The sequence below is a fragment of the Coenobita brevimanus genome, chromosome 13 (genome assembly GCF_032717465.1).
Source record: "Coenobita brevimanus isolate Jiangsu-jjx chromosome 13, ASM3271746v2, whole genome shotgun sequence".
Classification (NCBI taxonomy): Eukaryota; Metazoa; Arthropoda; class Malacostraca; order Decapoda; family Coenobitidae; genus Coenobita; species Coenobita brevimanus.
The window spans coordinates 56,677,361-56,693,129 of NC_136966.1; the positions used below are offsets into that span (position 1 = coordinate 56,677,361).

General features: G+C 42.9%; 1 protein-coding gene across 1 annotated transcript in view; it reads left to right on the forward strand.

Moving 5' to 3' along the window:
* The window catches only part of LOC145416510 (uncharacterized), a 40,197-nt gene continuing 24,428 nt past the window's right edge, over nucleotides 1–15,769 (forward strand). Inside the window, exons 1-2 of the mRNA XM_080285478.1 lie at nucleotides 1–68; nucleotides 12,667–12,829. Of these exons, the coding sequence (XP_080141604.1) occupies nucleotides 41–68; nucleotides 12,667–12,829 (191 nt within the window). The 5' untranslated portion in view covers nucleotides 1–40. The remainder of the gene's footprint in view (nucleotides 69–12,666; nucleotides 12,830–15,769) is intronic.

Here is a 15,769-nt window from a genome sequence, read left to right on the forward strand (position 1 = left end):
CCCTCCCTATCAGTCTTGTCAGGACCGTCCCGGCGGCAAGATGGTGCGAGTTATCATGGTGCTCAAAGGTAAACAAACCCACGTGTTACATTTGTTCTGATACACACACACACACACACACACACACACACACACGCACAGCTCAACAGTAGCCTACATAATCACTTCCCCTACTGCACTTCACAACAGCACATAAATACGTTACACTTCGCTTACTCCTATACCCAATCTGTACAAAATTATACAAACACCTACAACTGGTTACCAAAATTCATCTCTTCTTTCAACTCTCCTGCATCTCATTTACTCCGATGGCTAATATTCCTAAACTGGGAGAAGCCTGCCATGTTTCCTTCCCTTTTTGCTATTTTCCGGCTCAACATGACTTGGTATATTTCTCTGGTCCAAAATTCTTTCTGAAATTCCTTAGCTGAGAGGGCCCTGGGTAGTATTCTAGTCGGTTAAGAAAGCTCCCTAAAACCTCTTCCTTAGCGATTTATTTTAGGATTTATTTTAGGACATGGGTGGCAAATATTCGCTTGTACGTTATTTATGCGAATTATGGTGGTATCAGAGTTACTTAAGAATCCTAAGGCGCGATAAGTAAAATGAATTGCTTAGGAACATGCATTAGGGAGCTTCCTTAATCAACAAGAATACGGGCCCTGATGTATGTATTTCTCCTCCTATACAACTGCTCTTTGATATGAAGCGTGAGGGAGGAAAGTGTGAGGCAGATGTCGACTGTCAATAACACGCTTTTCTACTGAGACATTAAGACATACACATCACAACCTAACAGCAACACACATTCTCTCACTGCCAATCACATATACCCCTTTCACTCTAACTTGGCCTAAAATTGTCATCTTTGTATCTTGAGCTGTAGCAATTGATCAACACCAGAAGATGATGTTGGTCACGAAAATGCAACGTGGAAAGGATGGAGAGCCGTGGTACTGCCTTTTCCTGCCACTGGCCTACGTGAAATAAGCTACAAAAGGACACAACTCTGGGCCAAGTAAGAGTGAACGGAGTATAGCACACACATCCTACGTGAACATAATACATATTCTTTTGCATTTATTTATTCCTGTCCAATATGTGATGGATCTTTAGTTTCTGCTGAGTAAAATTGTCTGGTGGTGACTTTAGTAATATCCTCAGTGTTGAACGAAAGTGTTAATAATAAAACTACGTAATAAACACTGTAGAAATTTGTTTAGTGTTGAGATATATTCACTGATTCAGACTTTCATACATACAAATAACTGATACTCTACACATACCTCTACATATACACACAAGTACACGTAGCAAACACAGCCCAAGAATCTAACTGTACACACACACACACACACACACACACACACACACACACACACACACACACACACAGCCCTGCACACTAACAAGGCAGAGCACACACCCAGTCAACACACCGACTGCAAATAACGTCAGAAACCCTAGCGTTGTCAGGCAAGTACAGAGTGAGGCGCAAAGAATGAAATGCAGAAGAAAAAAAATAGGAAAGAGAGAAGAGAAATTAAATAAGAAACCAAAACAAAACAAAAATATTAAAGGAAATGAAAAAGAAAATGAAAACAGAATGGACAAAAAAGAGACAAGAGGAAGAATGGATTACGATGAATGAGGTGACGTAAGAGAATAAAAATGAATGAATTAGAAAGACAAGAAAGTAATGCCTATACAGTTGAGATGTGTACAGAAGGTTACTGTCAAGAGAACAAACATGAAAATTACGAGAAGAAATACTAAAAGACGTGAAAAACTGACACGAAAAATTAATCGATAAAAACACGAAATACTTAAAAAAAAAAAAAAATCTAACAGGAAAAAAAGAAAATAAATATTAGTAATGTGATGGAATGCTGACACACACACACACACACACACACACACACACACACACCTATGACGTGTCCAGGTGCCTTATACGGACAGGTGAGGTTGTCCGCTAGGCGATGAGGTAAGCTTTATATTCACACGAGAGAGAGAGAGAGAGAGAGAGAGAGAGAGAGAGAATATGGGAGAAAGAAGGGCAGACGGAAAGAAGAGTAACGGAAAGAAAGGAGAAAGAGGAAGGGAAGAAAGGACAGAGAAGAGGAAGTGTACAAGATAAGGAGAGGAGAAAAGTAAAAGGATAAGGAGGAAGAGGAGAGAAGGACGAAATCAGAAAAATAGGGAGAATGATAAGGAAATGGATGTAGGGAGGTAGGGAGGAAGAGAGGAGGGAGGGAGGAGGGGGAACGAGTGTGGGAGGAAGAAATGGAGAGAGGAGGAGAAAGAGGGTAGGAGGAAGGAGTGTGGGATGTGAGAGAGAGAGAGAGAGGAGGGGGATCTTACAGTGAAGAGATTAACTGAGCTACACCGCTACCGCACTGCGTCCATTGTGACAGGGGAAAAAAGACAAATATTTACAGTATTCTCTCTCTCTCTCTCTCTCTCTCTCTCTCTCCCTCTCTCGTTTATTACACCCTAATGTCCTCTTGTGTGATGCAAAATCCTTCCAATATCGCCATACTCTGCATAAATAACGTCCAAAAGGATATTAACCACCTATCTAGAAAAATAAATCGCAAAGGAATAGGTGTTAGGGAGCTTCCTTTAAGAACTGGTGTTACCTTTGAGACTATCCTAGCAATTCCATTTTGTGAGTTTAGTGTTGTTGTTGTTGCTGGTGGTGGTTGTGTGGTGTGGTGTGGTGTGGTGTGGTGTGGTGTCGTGATGTCGATGGTGGTGGAGGTGGTGTTGGAGGGGTGGAGGAGGGAGAAAGGAGGGAGTGTGGGAGGGAGAGATGGACACATGACGTAAAAATGACTCACTACACACACAAAAAAAATGTCTGTCTGTCTGTCTGGGTATGTACGTGTGTATGTGTCTTGTTTATGAGCTTGCGTGAACGTTATCCTGCCATGTGTGTGTGTGTGTGTGTGTGTGTGTGTGTGTGTGTGTGTGTGTGTGTGTGCAGACGTGTGTGTGTATGTGTATCAGGTGATGTTAATAATAGATGACCCGGTTTCCTTCGTCCCCTAGCAGGTCACGCTCCTACACGCAAACACACACACACACACACACACACACACACACACACACTCTCTCTCTCTCTCTCTCTCTAAGACAACCTAAACTAACCTAACCTAACCCAATGTAACCCAGTCTAACCTAACCCACCCTATACGAAATCAAACTACCCGTGAACCTAATCTTAATCTGACCTAACGTGACCTAACTTGGCTCGTTATCATGCAGGTAATCTTGGCCTTGACCCTGCCTACCTCAACACACCTGCATTATCTCTTTCCCCCCCTCATCCTACCCTGACCAAACATAATCCATTTCACACGGTTATATGATCCGGCTTGACTCTCTCTCTCTCTCTCTCTCTCTCTCTCTCTCTCTCTCTCTCTCTCTCTCTCTCTCTCTCTCTCTCAATTCATTTCACAATGTTATATAATACAGATGAACTTGACTCTTCTTCCTTGTGCCTTACTTGACTCTCTCTCTCTCTCTCTCTCTCTCTCTCTCTCTCTCTCACACACACAGACACACACACACACACACACACACACAAACACACACACAGCTCGAAAAGTCTCCCCTCAGCTGAGTAAAACCGTCTGTAGGCAGCAAGGAAAAAAAGTTACACACACACACACACACACACACACACACACACACACACACACACACACACAGCACGAAAAATCTCCCCTCAGCTGAATAAAACCGTCTGTAGGGAGCAAGGAAAATAAAAATCTAAATCCAAGGGCTGTCCCAACTCAGCCTAAATCCGCGTGGGCTTGCCTGACCTCAGCAATTAACACGTAACTTACACTATTTGCCAATCACAAATCTTCGCTGACCTCAGGGAAATGCGCTAGGTTCATGCGTGCGTTTCAAGACGCTGGGTATATGGGAGTAGTGGTTCCTGTGTTGTTGTTATTGTTCTTCTAGGTCTTGTTTTTGCTCCTGTTCTCCTCCTCTTCTTTTTCTTCTTCTCCCTCTTCTTCTTCTCTTTTTATTTCTCTTCTCCTCCTCATCGATTTTTCTTATTCGTCTCCCCTTCTTTTTTTTTCTTCTCCTCCTCTTCTTCAAAAAGCTCTGATTCAAGCCTTCACCACGCCAATACAAGCCAGCCTACAATGCCCCTCTTCACAAGGCATACTACCCCATCTTGCCTTACCACCTACCGCCACCCCAGCCCATCCCGCTCACTCCTCTCCACACCACAGAATTAACTAACACAAATCAATGACGTACAGCTTTCCATTGCCACTATCGACTCAAATATCGTCAGTCCTTATTGGGTATATACCTTCTGCCCACCCACACACCACCCCTACCCACCCCCCACCCTCTCACCCACCCATCCCCCACTCTCCCCCTACCCCCCACTCACCATCCTTCCCCCTACCCCATCCAACACCCTCTCCCCACCCTATCCACCAATCTCCAACCCCAATCCCCCCCACCAGCCCCCAGTCTCCCCCACCTACCCCCACCCACAACCCACTCCTTCTTAATCCTCATATTTGTAAAGTTCAAGTCTTCTGTGTATATTCCATTTATTATTTATTTTTTTTATTCCGTGTATCGTGCATAAAAAGGGATGATTTAATATTACACGTTATGTTCTTAAAGACTAAGATGGTCTGCTTTACTTAATCCACCGTGTGTGTGTGTGTGTGTGTGTGTGTGTGTGTGTGTGTGTGTGTGTGTGTGTGTGTGTGTGTGTGTGTGAAAAACAAGGTAACAGGGAAACACGAATGACAATAAAATCACAAACGACAGATAACACCAATAACGAAATGAAGGAGGAGGAGGAGGAGGAGGAGGAGGAGGAGGAGGAGGAGGAGGAGGAGGAGGACAGCAAGAACAACAAGGACAGATATATGGAATGTCACTCTTGCCCAGGAGCAAAAACTGGAATTTACGTGATATCTAGACAGACTGACCTTGGTGTTGGGCATTACATGATACTGTACACTCTCTCTCTCTCTCTCTCTCTCTCTCTCTCTCTCTCTCTCTCTCTCTCTCTCTCTCTCTCTCTCTCTCTCTCTCTCTCTCACCTGCTAATCAGTTATACCTTTTCGCTACCTGATAAATCCATGGCTAACAACGTACAGTATAAATTAACAAGACTTCACCACCATTAAAATTGACACAGATTAGTTTATATTACATCAATGACATCATTACCATCATCGTTAGCATTTATCATCATTATGTCATCACTGTATTATCACCATTAGCATTTTTTATCATTATATCATTACTACCACCACCCTTCTCACCATCATCATCACTACTACTACCACCACCACACTTATCATCATCATCACCATTATTATTATTAGTCACTACATCATCATCACCACCTACCATCACCACAACCACCATCATCATCATCATCATCATCATCTTGACTCTTACTAAGGCCAAAACTCTCTAACCTAACAAAAACGTTGCTGTTTTGGAGGGTAATAGGTGGTAAGATGTCATCCACATTTACCATCCACCTATCCACTCCATCCCATCATCCACTCACCCACTCCCACCCCCTCGTCAACCCCACCCAACTCCACCTCTCATTCTGGCCTTCATTAGCTTCCCATCCACCTTACCCCACCAAACCAAAGCCACTTACTCTTCCACCACACCCTTCACTTTACAACCACCCTTCACTCTCATTCCTCATGCATCCACACACCCTGCCTCACCCACCACACCGCAGTCCACCACACCCCCACCACACCTCACCCTCACCCACCCAGACCCACCACATAACCCTCTCATAAATCTGACTCACTTCGACTCATCTTGCACAACTCACCACATCCACCACAACAAACCCTGACCTGTTGTTGCTGTTGTTGTTGTTTGGTTGTTGTTGTTGTGGCTTCAAACCTCATCTAGAAGCGAGCCAGACCTAAAAGTGTATGCTAACGTTGGAAATAAGACTCAAGAATTAATTTTTACGCCTGACGTCTCCATCTTTAAAAACATCAGAATTCCACTTCAGATGTCACGAAAATTACAGAAAAAAAAGCTAAATGATAAAAGGCGAGAAATAAAGACTAATAAGACTAATCCTCGAGTCTTTCTTTCTCTGTTACCTGTGTCCAAAATTACTAATGTTCAACTCTGACTCATCTTTATTCACCACATCTCCCTCCTCTAACCGCGACTCACTCCACCACACCACAACCACACAACGCCACACCACACCACACCACAATCCAGCCTGACTCTTAACTACCACAACCACACAACGCCACACCACAATCCAACCTGACTCATCCACCACAACCACCACAACCTCACGCAAACTCATGCTGACTCACTCCGCCTCACCCACAACGCTACAACCTCACCACACCCACAACCTACTCACAACTCTCGCTGACTCACACTATCCCTGCCTCACCCAAATCTTAACCTACACACAACTACCACCCTGCCTAACCCCTGCCTCATCCTACCTACCACTACCTTACCAAGAACCATAATTTATCCACTCACACTATCCCTGCCTCACCCAAATCTTAACCAACACACAACTACCACCCTGCCTAACCCCTGCCTCATCCTACCTACCACTACCTTACCAAGAACCACAGTTTATCCACCCTGCCTCACCCTACTTCTCCCTGCCTACCCCTACCTCACTCAGAAACACCATCTTCCACCCTACATCACCCTCCTATTCCTTGCCTACCCCTACCTCACTCAGTAACACCACCTTCCACCCTGCCTTACCGCTGCCTCACCCTACCTACACCTGACCATCAACTGAACACTTTATTAGGCGAAAATTAACCGAATATATGACAGTGAAAACCGAATCTATTATAACGAAGGAAATTAATGGCTTCTCTGTACTTCCCCTCCAAGTGTGAGAAATAGAATCGTCCATGAGTAGGAACAAGGGGAGGGGATGAGATAGGATAGTCGTGAAGGGGTTGACTCGCTGCAACCCTGGCCACCCCACGTCACAACAAAACAGCCAAGGGGTCGATACTGTGGCTAGGGGTAGGTAGGCAGGGGTTAGGCAGGGATAGGTAAGGTGAGGCAGGGTCCACTCAAAAGGTGACCTACAATTAAAGGTGAGTCAAGATATATAATTCTTTTTCCTGTACCTAAAGCTTATATAATTAAGAGACGTTATAATCATAGTAAATTTAATTATTCTGGAGGGCGTGTATAATTTATTCTCTTTCAAATTACCTTTACTGTGAACGAAATCTAAGGACACTGATTGTAACTGTAATTAGTCTATGTTTCCTTCATTATTTTCTTGGTGTCCTACCCTCCTTCCCGTTTTCCCTCCCCCTCCTTCCCTTCATCTTCTCTCCTCTTCTTCCTTCCTTGTATCATTCCTTCTTTGCTTCCTTCCCTCCTCCTCCTCTTCACCTCCTTTCCCTCCTTCTTTCTCTCACCATTTCCTTCCTCACTTCCTCCTTATCTCCGTCTTTCCCTCCTCTCCTTCCTTACATCACTAGCACTTCCTTATTTCCCCTCCTTCCTTCCTTCCCTCCACGTTCTCTTCCTCCTTACGATCTCCAATCTTTCCTTCACTCCATCTTTCCTTCATATTTTTCTCCCTCCTTCCCTAGTTATCTCCATATTCCCTCCCTCCCACTTTCCTTCATCCTTTTCTCCATCTTACCTCCTTGACAATTTTCCTGTCGCCTTTCCTCATTCCACTCAGCGTCTCTCTCTCTCTCTCTCTCTCTCTCTCCACCAACCAGCTCCGCACGTGTTAAACTATTGATGTCATTGATGCCCACTCACCCTAGTCCACCCTCACCGTCCACCCCACTCCCCTCCCACGCACCCCCTCCCACCACCTCCCTACCGCCTCCCACAGCAATTCAAGGTCACACTGAGTCGTATTTCCCGCCATTTTTGGGACACGAGACTCACGCACGCCACCATCCACATCACCAACACGTTTAAATGGCGTCCAGGGCTGAGATACCACACACACCGTTATGTCTGTTTCTGTTTTATGATGTTTACACGGCTAATATTAAGATCCTGGTGTTTTTTTCAATATTCCTGCTATTTTTTCGTGTTCCTTTACGCAATTAGTCAAGCTTCCCAATCGTTCTTCCTGTTCATACTTGGGGGATGTTATTCAGGCACTGTTGTTCACGGGCTCACAAATCAGTTGGTGTACGTTCCTTGTCCCCCCAAAACTTTCATTTCTTGCGTAATAGTATGTTTGTCTTCTTGTTCTTCTTCTTTTTATTTATTTATGGAGGATATGAGTTCAGAGATTATTAATGTTCATCATCTCTCTCTCTCTCTCTCTCTCTCTCAATATAGTGTTTCTGTAATTAACAACTAAGTATTTATGACCACTCAGCCACATCTCCCGTCATGCTGTGTGTGTGTGTGTGTGTGTGTGTGTGTGTGTGTGTGTAATTCACCGGGTCGGTCAGGATCACCTGATGGTCGTGATCGTCAGCTTTTTTACCCTTTCGGAAGGGAGCTGAGAGCTCATATAGTCCGATCTAAGGGCAAGGCTGTGACCTCCACACACGCACACACCCGTCCCCTTGCTCGAGGGGGACAGTAACCACCCACTTCGTCAGTGAAACTTTTCGCAACCTGTGTGTGTGTGTGTGTGTGTGTGTGTGTGTGTGTGTGCGTCCTCTGCTTCCTTTCCGTGATCGATTATACAAAGGATACATCGCCGCAGTCACTGTTATGCAAGTTATTTACGGGATAACAAAAGCGACACGACAAAATTCCTTGCCCTATCTTCCTTTGATCCCATTTCTTAGACATACCAAGACGATACTCCTCTCTCTCTCTCTCTCTCTCTCTCTCTCTCTCTCTCTCTCTCAACTGTGGTTTAATAAATGGATATAACAACCCCTTCAGTTCGAGGACGTATTTATTTTCTTCCATACCTCCTTAAGAGTTATTGAAAGGGTTATTGATGGGGTTATTGAAGAGGTTACTGAAGGCGTTATTAACCTCAGGATAATGACAACAGTAATAATAATAATAATAATAATAATAATCAGAAATATGACGATAATAATAATAATAATAATCATCATCATCATCCGGACCTCCTTTCCCACACTAAGGCAGGGTGTAATAATAATAATAATAATAATAATGGTATGGTGTAGTGCGGGTTGGTGCAGTCATTACGGTAGGAATGACCTCTCGTGACCCAACACAAACACACAAACAAACACTGGAATCAGGACACACACACACACACACACACACACACTCACACACACACACACACACACACACACACACACACACACATAATGTAATCAGAAAAGAAATGTAGACGGAAACACAGGGAATGTGGGGAATTTCTCTCTCTCTCTCTCTCTCTCTCTCTCTCTCTCTCTCTCTCTCTCTCTCTCTCTCTCAAATTATGGTCGCGCTTTTATCGACCCGGTAATTTTCGTAATTTTCAATTTTTAAGGAGAGAGAGAGAGAGAGAGAGAGAGAGAGAAAGAGAGAGTAAAAAAAAATATTCGTACCCCTTGCAGCCTATTTTTCTTACTTCATGCTCGCTTCCTACAGACATTTTTTGAATAGACGGATTTTCAGTTTTTTTTTTACTTGTTTTTAGATCATACGTAACACATGTATTAGTGTGAAAGATGATGTTGATGGTGGTGGTGCTGGTATGATCATGATAATAATGATCATGACGAAAGTGCATGATAGCTATGTCAAGGGTATGACCATGTTAGAAGGATGTATATATACCACACAAGAGGACAGTAAGGTGTTATAAACAAAATAAATCGCTTGGGAAAAGGTGTTAGGAAGCTTCTTTAACCGATGAGAATACCGCTACGGGCCAAGGAAAGCTATAACATCATCTCGCGCCTTGTGAGCTCCTAGTCCCACGTTAAACCTTCTCTGTGTCGTGAGGCTTCAAGGTTAATGCTTCGTTTCCACAAGACTAAACACATATTTCGGAGAACCTGCTCTGGCTTTCTGTATAGTGTGTTTGATGGCTTTTATTTGGTGCATGGAGGTGTTTGAGTTCTTGTATTTTTCCCTCCATTTATCTTGTGCATGGGAGTTGTTTGGGTCCGTTTTCTTTTATCTGGTGCATGGGAGGAGAGTTAATGGGGTCCGTTTTCTTTCCATCCCATCCCGATTTCGTGGTTCCATGAAAACTCGTTTATTTTTGTTTTTATGACATTTGATTCTGGGTGACTGGGTGGTTTTATGAAGACAACATGATCTGTTTTGACTCATGTCTGTTAGTATGCCTACCCCAGCTCTTGGCATCATCTACCATCGATTCTTATTCTCTGTTTACCTTTCTTACAAACATTCCTTCACAGCGTCTCCCGGTCACCAATAATCTATGCTTTACTCTTTCCTTTACTCCCTGTTTCTTTAATTATTCTTCCTCTCACGCATTTACGTCACAGAAATAACTCCACTCGCGTCACGGCCTCTGAATTGATGCTCAGATTATCATGTCTCAAATCAATACAGAAAAAGCGTGCACTCAGTTTCCATGGCGTCCGTTTTCTATGATTCCAGGACCTTACAAAACAGAAAACGGTAAAAGCGTGCCGAATTTCACGAGTAACCAACGAAAAGCCTCCTGCTTGACGTAAACTAGAAAAACAGTTGGTTCCAAGGGGTTTTACATGCATTTCAACATTTATATAAGGTTGTGAATAAACTGAGAGAGCAGTTCTGACAACTAAAATAACCACAGCAAAAATAAGCTTCAGTTTTTCCCCTTAAACCCATTCTTTCACCCTTTCCACCCTAATTCTTTCCCTCCTCCCTGACCTCCAACCTTCGAGACAAAGTGGGTCGTTACTCCATCTAACCTTTTCCAGCGTTCACTGACCTTTTAGTGACGTCACAGAAGTCACTACCATGTCTCGTGAGTCATCCTGGTGCAGATCTGAGCGGATTTGAAGAGCAGGGGCCATCGAGTTCACACAGAGATGCATTTGTTTACAGAATTCTTCACATCCCGTTTCTGAAAAATAAAGTGGTGTTCTTTTACTTATTCATACTTGGGTTAGAGAGACATAGGTTGTGCTAAAATACGAGCATTCACCATCCATTCACTCAATTTAGTAATGCCTTTATGTGACTGAATTTAGTGACAAGCCAAATGGTTTCCGGTAACCCACGACACCATTGGCCTACTACTTTGGGTGGTAACCATGTAGCCAAACGACGCCTGGTGGACTAATGAGTTTAAAGGTGTCACATGATGCCACTCAGGGGCTAACGAGGCTGGCCAAGACTGAGTTGCCTTGTCTTAGGGAGTAAACTGATTGCATGACAGGTGTTGTAGTTATCATTACCTTTTTAAAAACAAGACTATATACACGAAAACAACATTCTACGGTGAATTTATCTACACTACGTAGGCCTGATTATAACAAGTGTTCTCTCTCTCTCTCTCTCTCTCTCTCTCTCTCTCTCTCTCTCTCCGGAGTGGTATAGGAATATTAATTATCGAATAAAAGGAAGTATTTTTAGATTCTCTCTCTCTCTCTCTCTCTCTCTCTCTCCAGACTAGTATAGGAATATTAATTATAGAATAAAGGGGAGTATTTTTAGATTCTCTCTCTCTCTCTCTCTCTCTCTCTCTCTCTCTCTCTCTCTCTCTCTCTCTCTCCGACAGAAGCCTGACCTGGGGGAAGTAATTATCGAAAAATGGCAGTATATATAGACTCACTCTCTCTCTCTCTCTCTCTCTCTCTCTCTCTCTCTCTCTCTCTCTCTCTCTCTCTCTCTCTCTCTCTCTCTCTCTCTCTCTCTCTCTCTCTCTCTCACACACACACCTGTTGACTCGGCCTGAAACAAGTGTGAGACAACACTAGGCGAGAGAGAGAGAGAGAGAGAGAGAGAGAGGGGGGGATTGTTTTCCTACACCTCTCAGTCGAAGTGATCCCAGCACCTCTCTCTCTCTCTCTCTCTCTCTCTCTCTCTCTCTCTCACAGTACTAAGTTTTACCAATACGTACACACAGTGACACATCACTGACATCAATATTTAAGTAGCCTGCACACATTAATATTTATGCAAGGTCCACACACACACACACACACACACACACACACACACACACACACACACAAACATTCATACACACACACAATCATTGATCTCGCCAGGTGTACAGATCAATACCAGGTGTACGCTGCCTCACCTGTAATAAATATGCACAGGTGTGGCGCTCTTGCTCATAATGTTCATCAGGCTCTTATGTTACTGTTGTTATCGTTATTGTTTTTTTCAGTTCTTAGATGATGCTGATGATGATGATGATGATGAGAAGGAGGAGGAGGAGGAGGAGGAGGAGGTGGAGGAGAATGACGACGATGATGATGATAATGAGGATGATGATGATGATGATGATGAGGAGGAGGAGGAGGGGAACTTAAGTGCTAAAACCACTGATGCTGGTGTTGATGCTAATGATATAATTACGGTACTGTTTTATTATTATTATTATTGTTATTATTACAGTATTATTATTGTTATTCTTATCATTATCATTTTTATTACTATTTACTGTTGTATTTCACGCCGTCGTCTTAAGCTGATAATAATACAGATAATGTCAATGATGATTATGATAATGACGGATTCTTTGTCTGTCAGGGGAGCGCCAAATCAACCCGGCCATGACGTCATCCACCATTACGCGGCCGCCGGGCTTCGTGGAGTGCTACATCTGCAAGAGAGAATTCGGCTCCCGCTCAATTGAGATCCATGAACCCCAGTGCTTGGCGAAGTGGAGGGCCAGGAACGATGCGCTGCCGAGGTGAGAGATGAGGGGGTGTGGGTTTGAAATGGTTTTTGAGAGAGAGAGAGAGAGGTTAAAACTGTTCTGTATTTTCATCTGGTACGACTGCTGAGAGATAGAGCGACAGAGACAGACAGACAGACAGAGAACTGAAGGGTAGAGAAGGAAGGCAAGGAGAGGAAGAAGGGAAATAGGAAAACAAAAGAAAAATGAGGACGATGAGGAGAGTAAACCGAAGAAGTGAGATTGGTGGAGTTACGATGTTCACAAAAAAAGGGAAAAACAAGGAAGAAAGTACTGCATATACACATGAACGTGCTAAGTGAAACAAAGGAATATGAACTTACTTTTAAACTATGAAACTCCAAGACCCTCATAAAATACGGAAGGGAAGGATGGGAGTTCATTAGCAAGGACGCATTGAGGCAGGCTGTGAACGCTAAAAAAAATCACGTATACCTAAGCTACATCATTATCTAACAAAGGGTTATTTCAACATGGCTGCTGATGACGTCACATGTAAACACCAACATGGCAGCTCCGGCAAAACACTCAATACTGGCTTCGATCTTTATAGCAAGGAGTAGCACGGAAGGGAGGGGCGGAAGGGGGGCGAGACGGGTATGGAGGGAGGGAGGGGAGAGAGACACAGGTATGGAGGGGAGGTAAGGGTGGTAACGGACTAAGAAGCAGGAAAGGTAGTCAGTATTGGCGAAAGTGTGGACGCGGGCGGGTTGGCGCCAAAAGTGGCACGGTGCGAACATCAACGCTCCCGTCACTATCCGCACCAACGCACCTCAGACTCAATATACGCCCAAACCTCCACGAATTAAAGCCCTAATGAGATAATGCGGGATAAACAGAGCGAGTTAGGAGTGCGTGGGCGTGCATGAAGCTCGCACACACCGCCACTATAACTCGCCAGCTTACCCACCGTCCACACTGAATTCCTTCTTCAAATCGCGGGACTCTAGAAGGTGAGCTTTGGACATGAGCTGTGGACAGACGATTTTCACGGGTCTATTTTATTTATTTTATTATTTATTTTGCCCGAGGACGCACTGTTTCTTTCAATGTGCCTTCAGATAATTAAACTTAACCTCTGGAAACCACTATGAATGATGTGGAATTTAAATACGTAGAAGAAAATATGAAAAAGTTATCTGATTGAAAGGGTTATTGGTCTGGAATTTGGTTCTTAAATGTATAGGCTGAAAGTGAGTTATTTAATGGGCAAAAATATAGCCACGTATATGGGTAGGAAATTCGCTGTTATATTTTACTTAACGCGTGCATCTGTTTGTCGTTATTATGTAATGGGAAAAGTAGTCAATTATTTTATACAGGATAATTCGCTGTCCTAATGGAGGTAATTATTTATTATCACTCCTGGTTAATGGGTGAGGCGGTGTGTGCTTTGTAATTTTAAAGGGTGAAAAATAAGCCTTGGTACGTCCGTTAAGGAAGCTCCCTGACACCTTTTCCTTAGCGATTTATTTTTTGGATATAGCGCTTAATGTCCTTTTGTACGTTATTGGTGGTGGAGGTGGTGGTGGTAATAATAATAATAATATAAAAATTACGATAATAATAATAATAATAATAATAATAATAATAATAATAATAATGTACCGGCGAAAGCCATTACTGACAGAAAAAAATAGTTTAGCTGAAAAATTAAATATCCATAGTACGAAGAAATCGAAACAACAAAAGGGCTTCAACACACACACAAAAAAAGTCATGCCCAAGGGGGAATACAATTAAAAAGAAAAAAAAAAACTATTGTACAGATTTTGACAAAAAAAAATAAAAAAGTGCAAAGTTGTCACAGAAAAAATATATTACAAAACTGGTATAGATTTTTCAGCCAGAAATTTTTTTATAAGAATGGTACGCAGTGAATAAATAAGATGAAAAAAAAACTGCCCTGTATCAGTATGACAAAAAATCTATTGATGAAAAGGCCGTGCATCCCATAAAGTGTAAGATAATTTTGCTGTTGCTGCTTTTGCAAGATTTTACAACAGCAATAATAATAATAATAATAATAATGAGACCCAACAAGAGGGGTTAGATACAGCCTTCACCACACCACTGTTACACTAACTTGGCCTAAAATCACTATCTAAATTCTAAGTATGAGTTACAGAAGGAGGTTAACACGAGAATATGATGCTAGTCATGAAGAAGTGCTATGGAAAAGATATGGAGAATATGATGTTAGTCACGAAAAAGTGAAATGGAAAGGAAGTGCAGAATACGATGCTAGTCACGAAGTAGTGCTATGGAAAATGTGAAGAATGTGGGGATTTTAAGGTGAACGGGGGTTGGGTTCTCCGTAGATTTGCTCCACAAGGATATTCCAGAGCTGAGTGTGGTGGTTGACGGGGTGACAGGGGCCTCCATAACAACTCTTCCTTAGCGGTTTATTTCACGTATAACACCTTAACGCTCCCTTGTATATTATTCATAGAGTTGTGATATCTACACAGTGTTTGTGACTGGATAGCGAAATAAACCAATTTTTATGGATGTATAGTTAAATAATAGGGGTTATATCAATCATCATCATCATCATCATCATCATCACCTACCCACCCACTTTCACCACTACCATCATCATCATCATCACCTATCTACCCACCATACTTCACTACTACGATCATCATCACCATTACCACTACCAGAAACAACAACTACCTAACTACCCCACTACCATCATCATCATCATAATCACCTATCTCTAACCACCCACCTTCACCATTATCATCATCATCATCATCATCACATACCTGAGCTGCCTACCTACCTAGCCACCCGTCCTCCCAACTACACCACTATCATCATCATCATACCCATTTTTCATTCTCATATGGGGCTAGCAGATCCAGAGCAAGGTTATCTGATATCTTTAGGGACATGAGTCAGAGGAGAAAGGGACGTAACAGACAATTT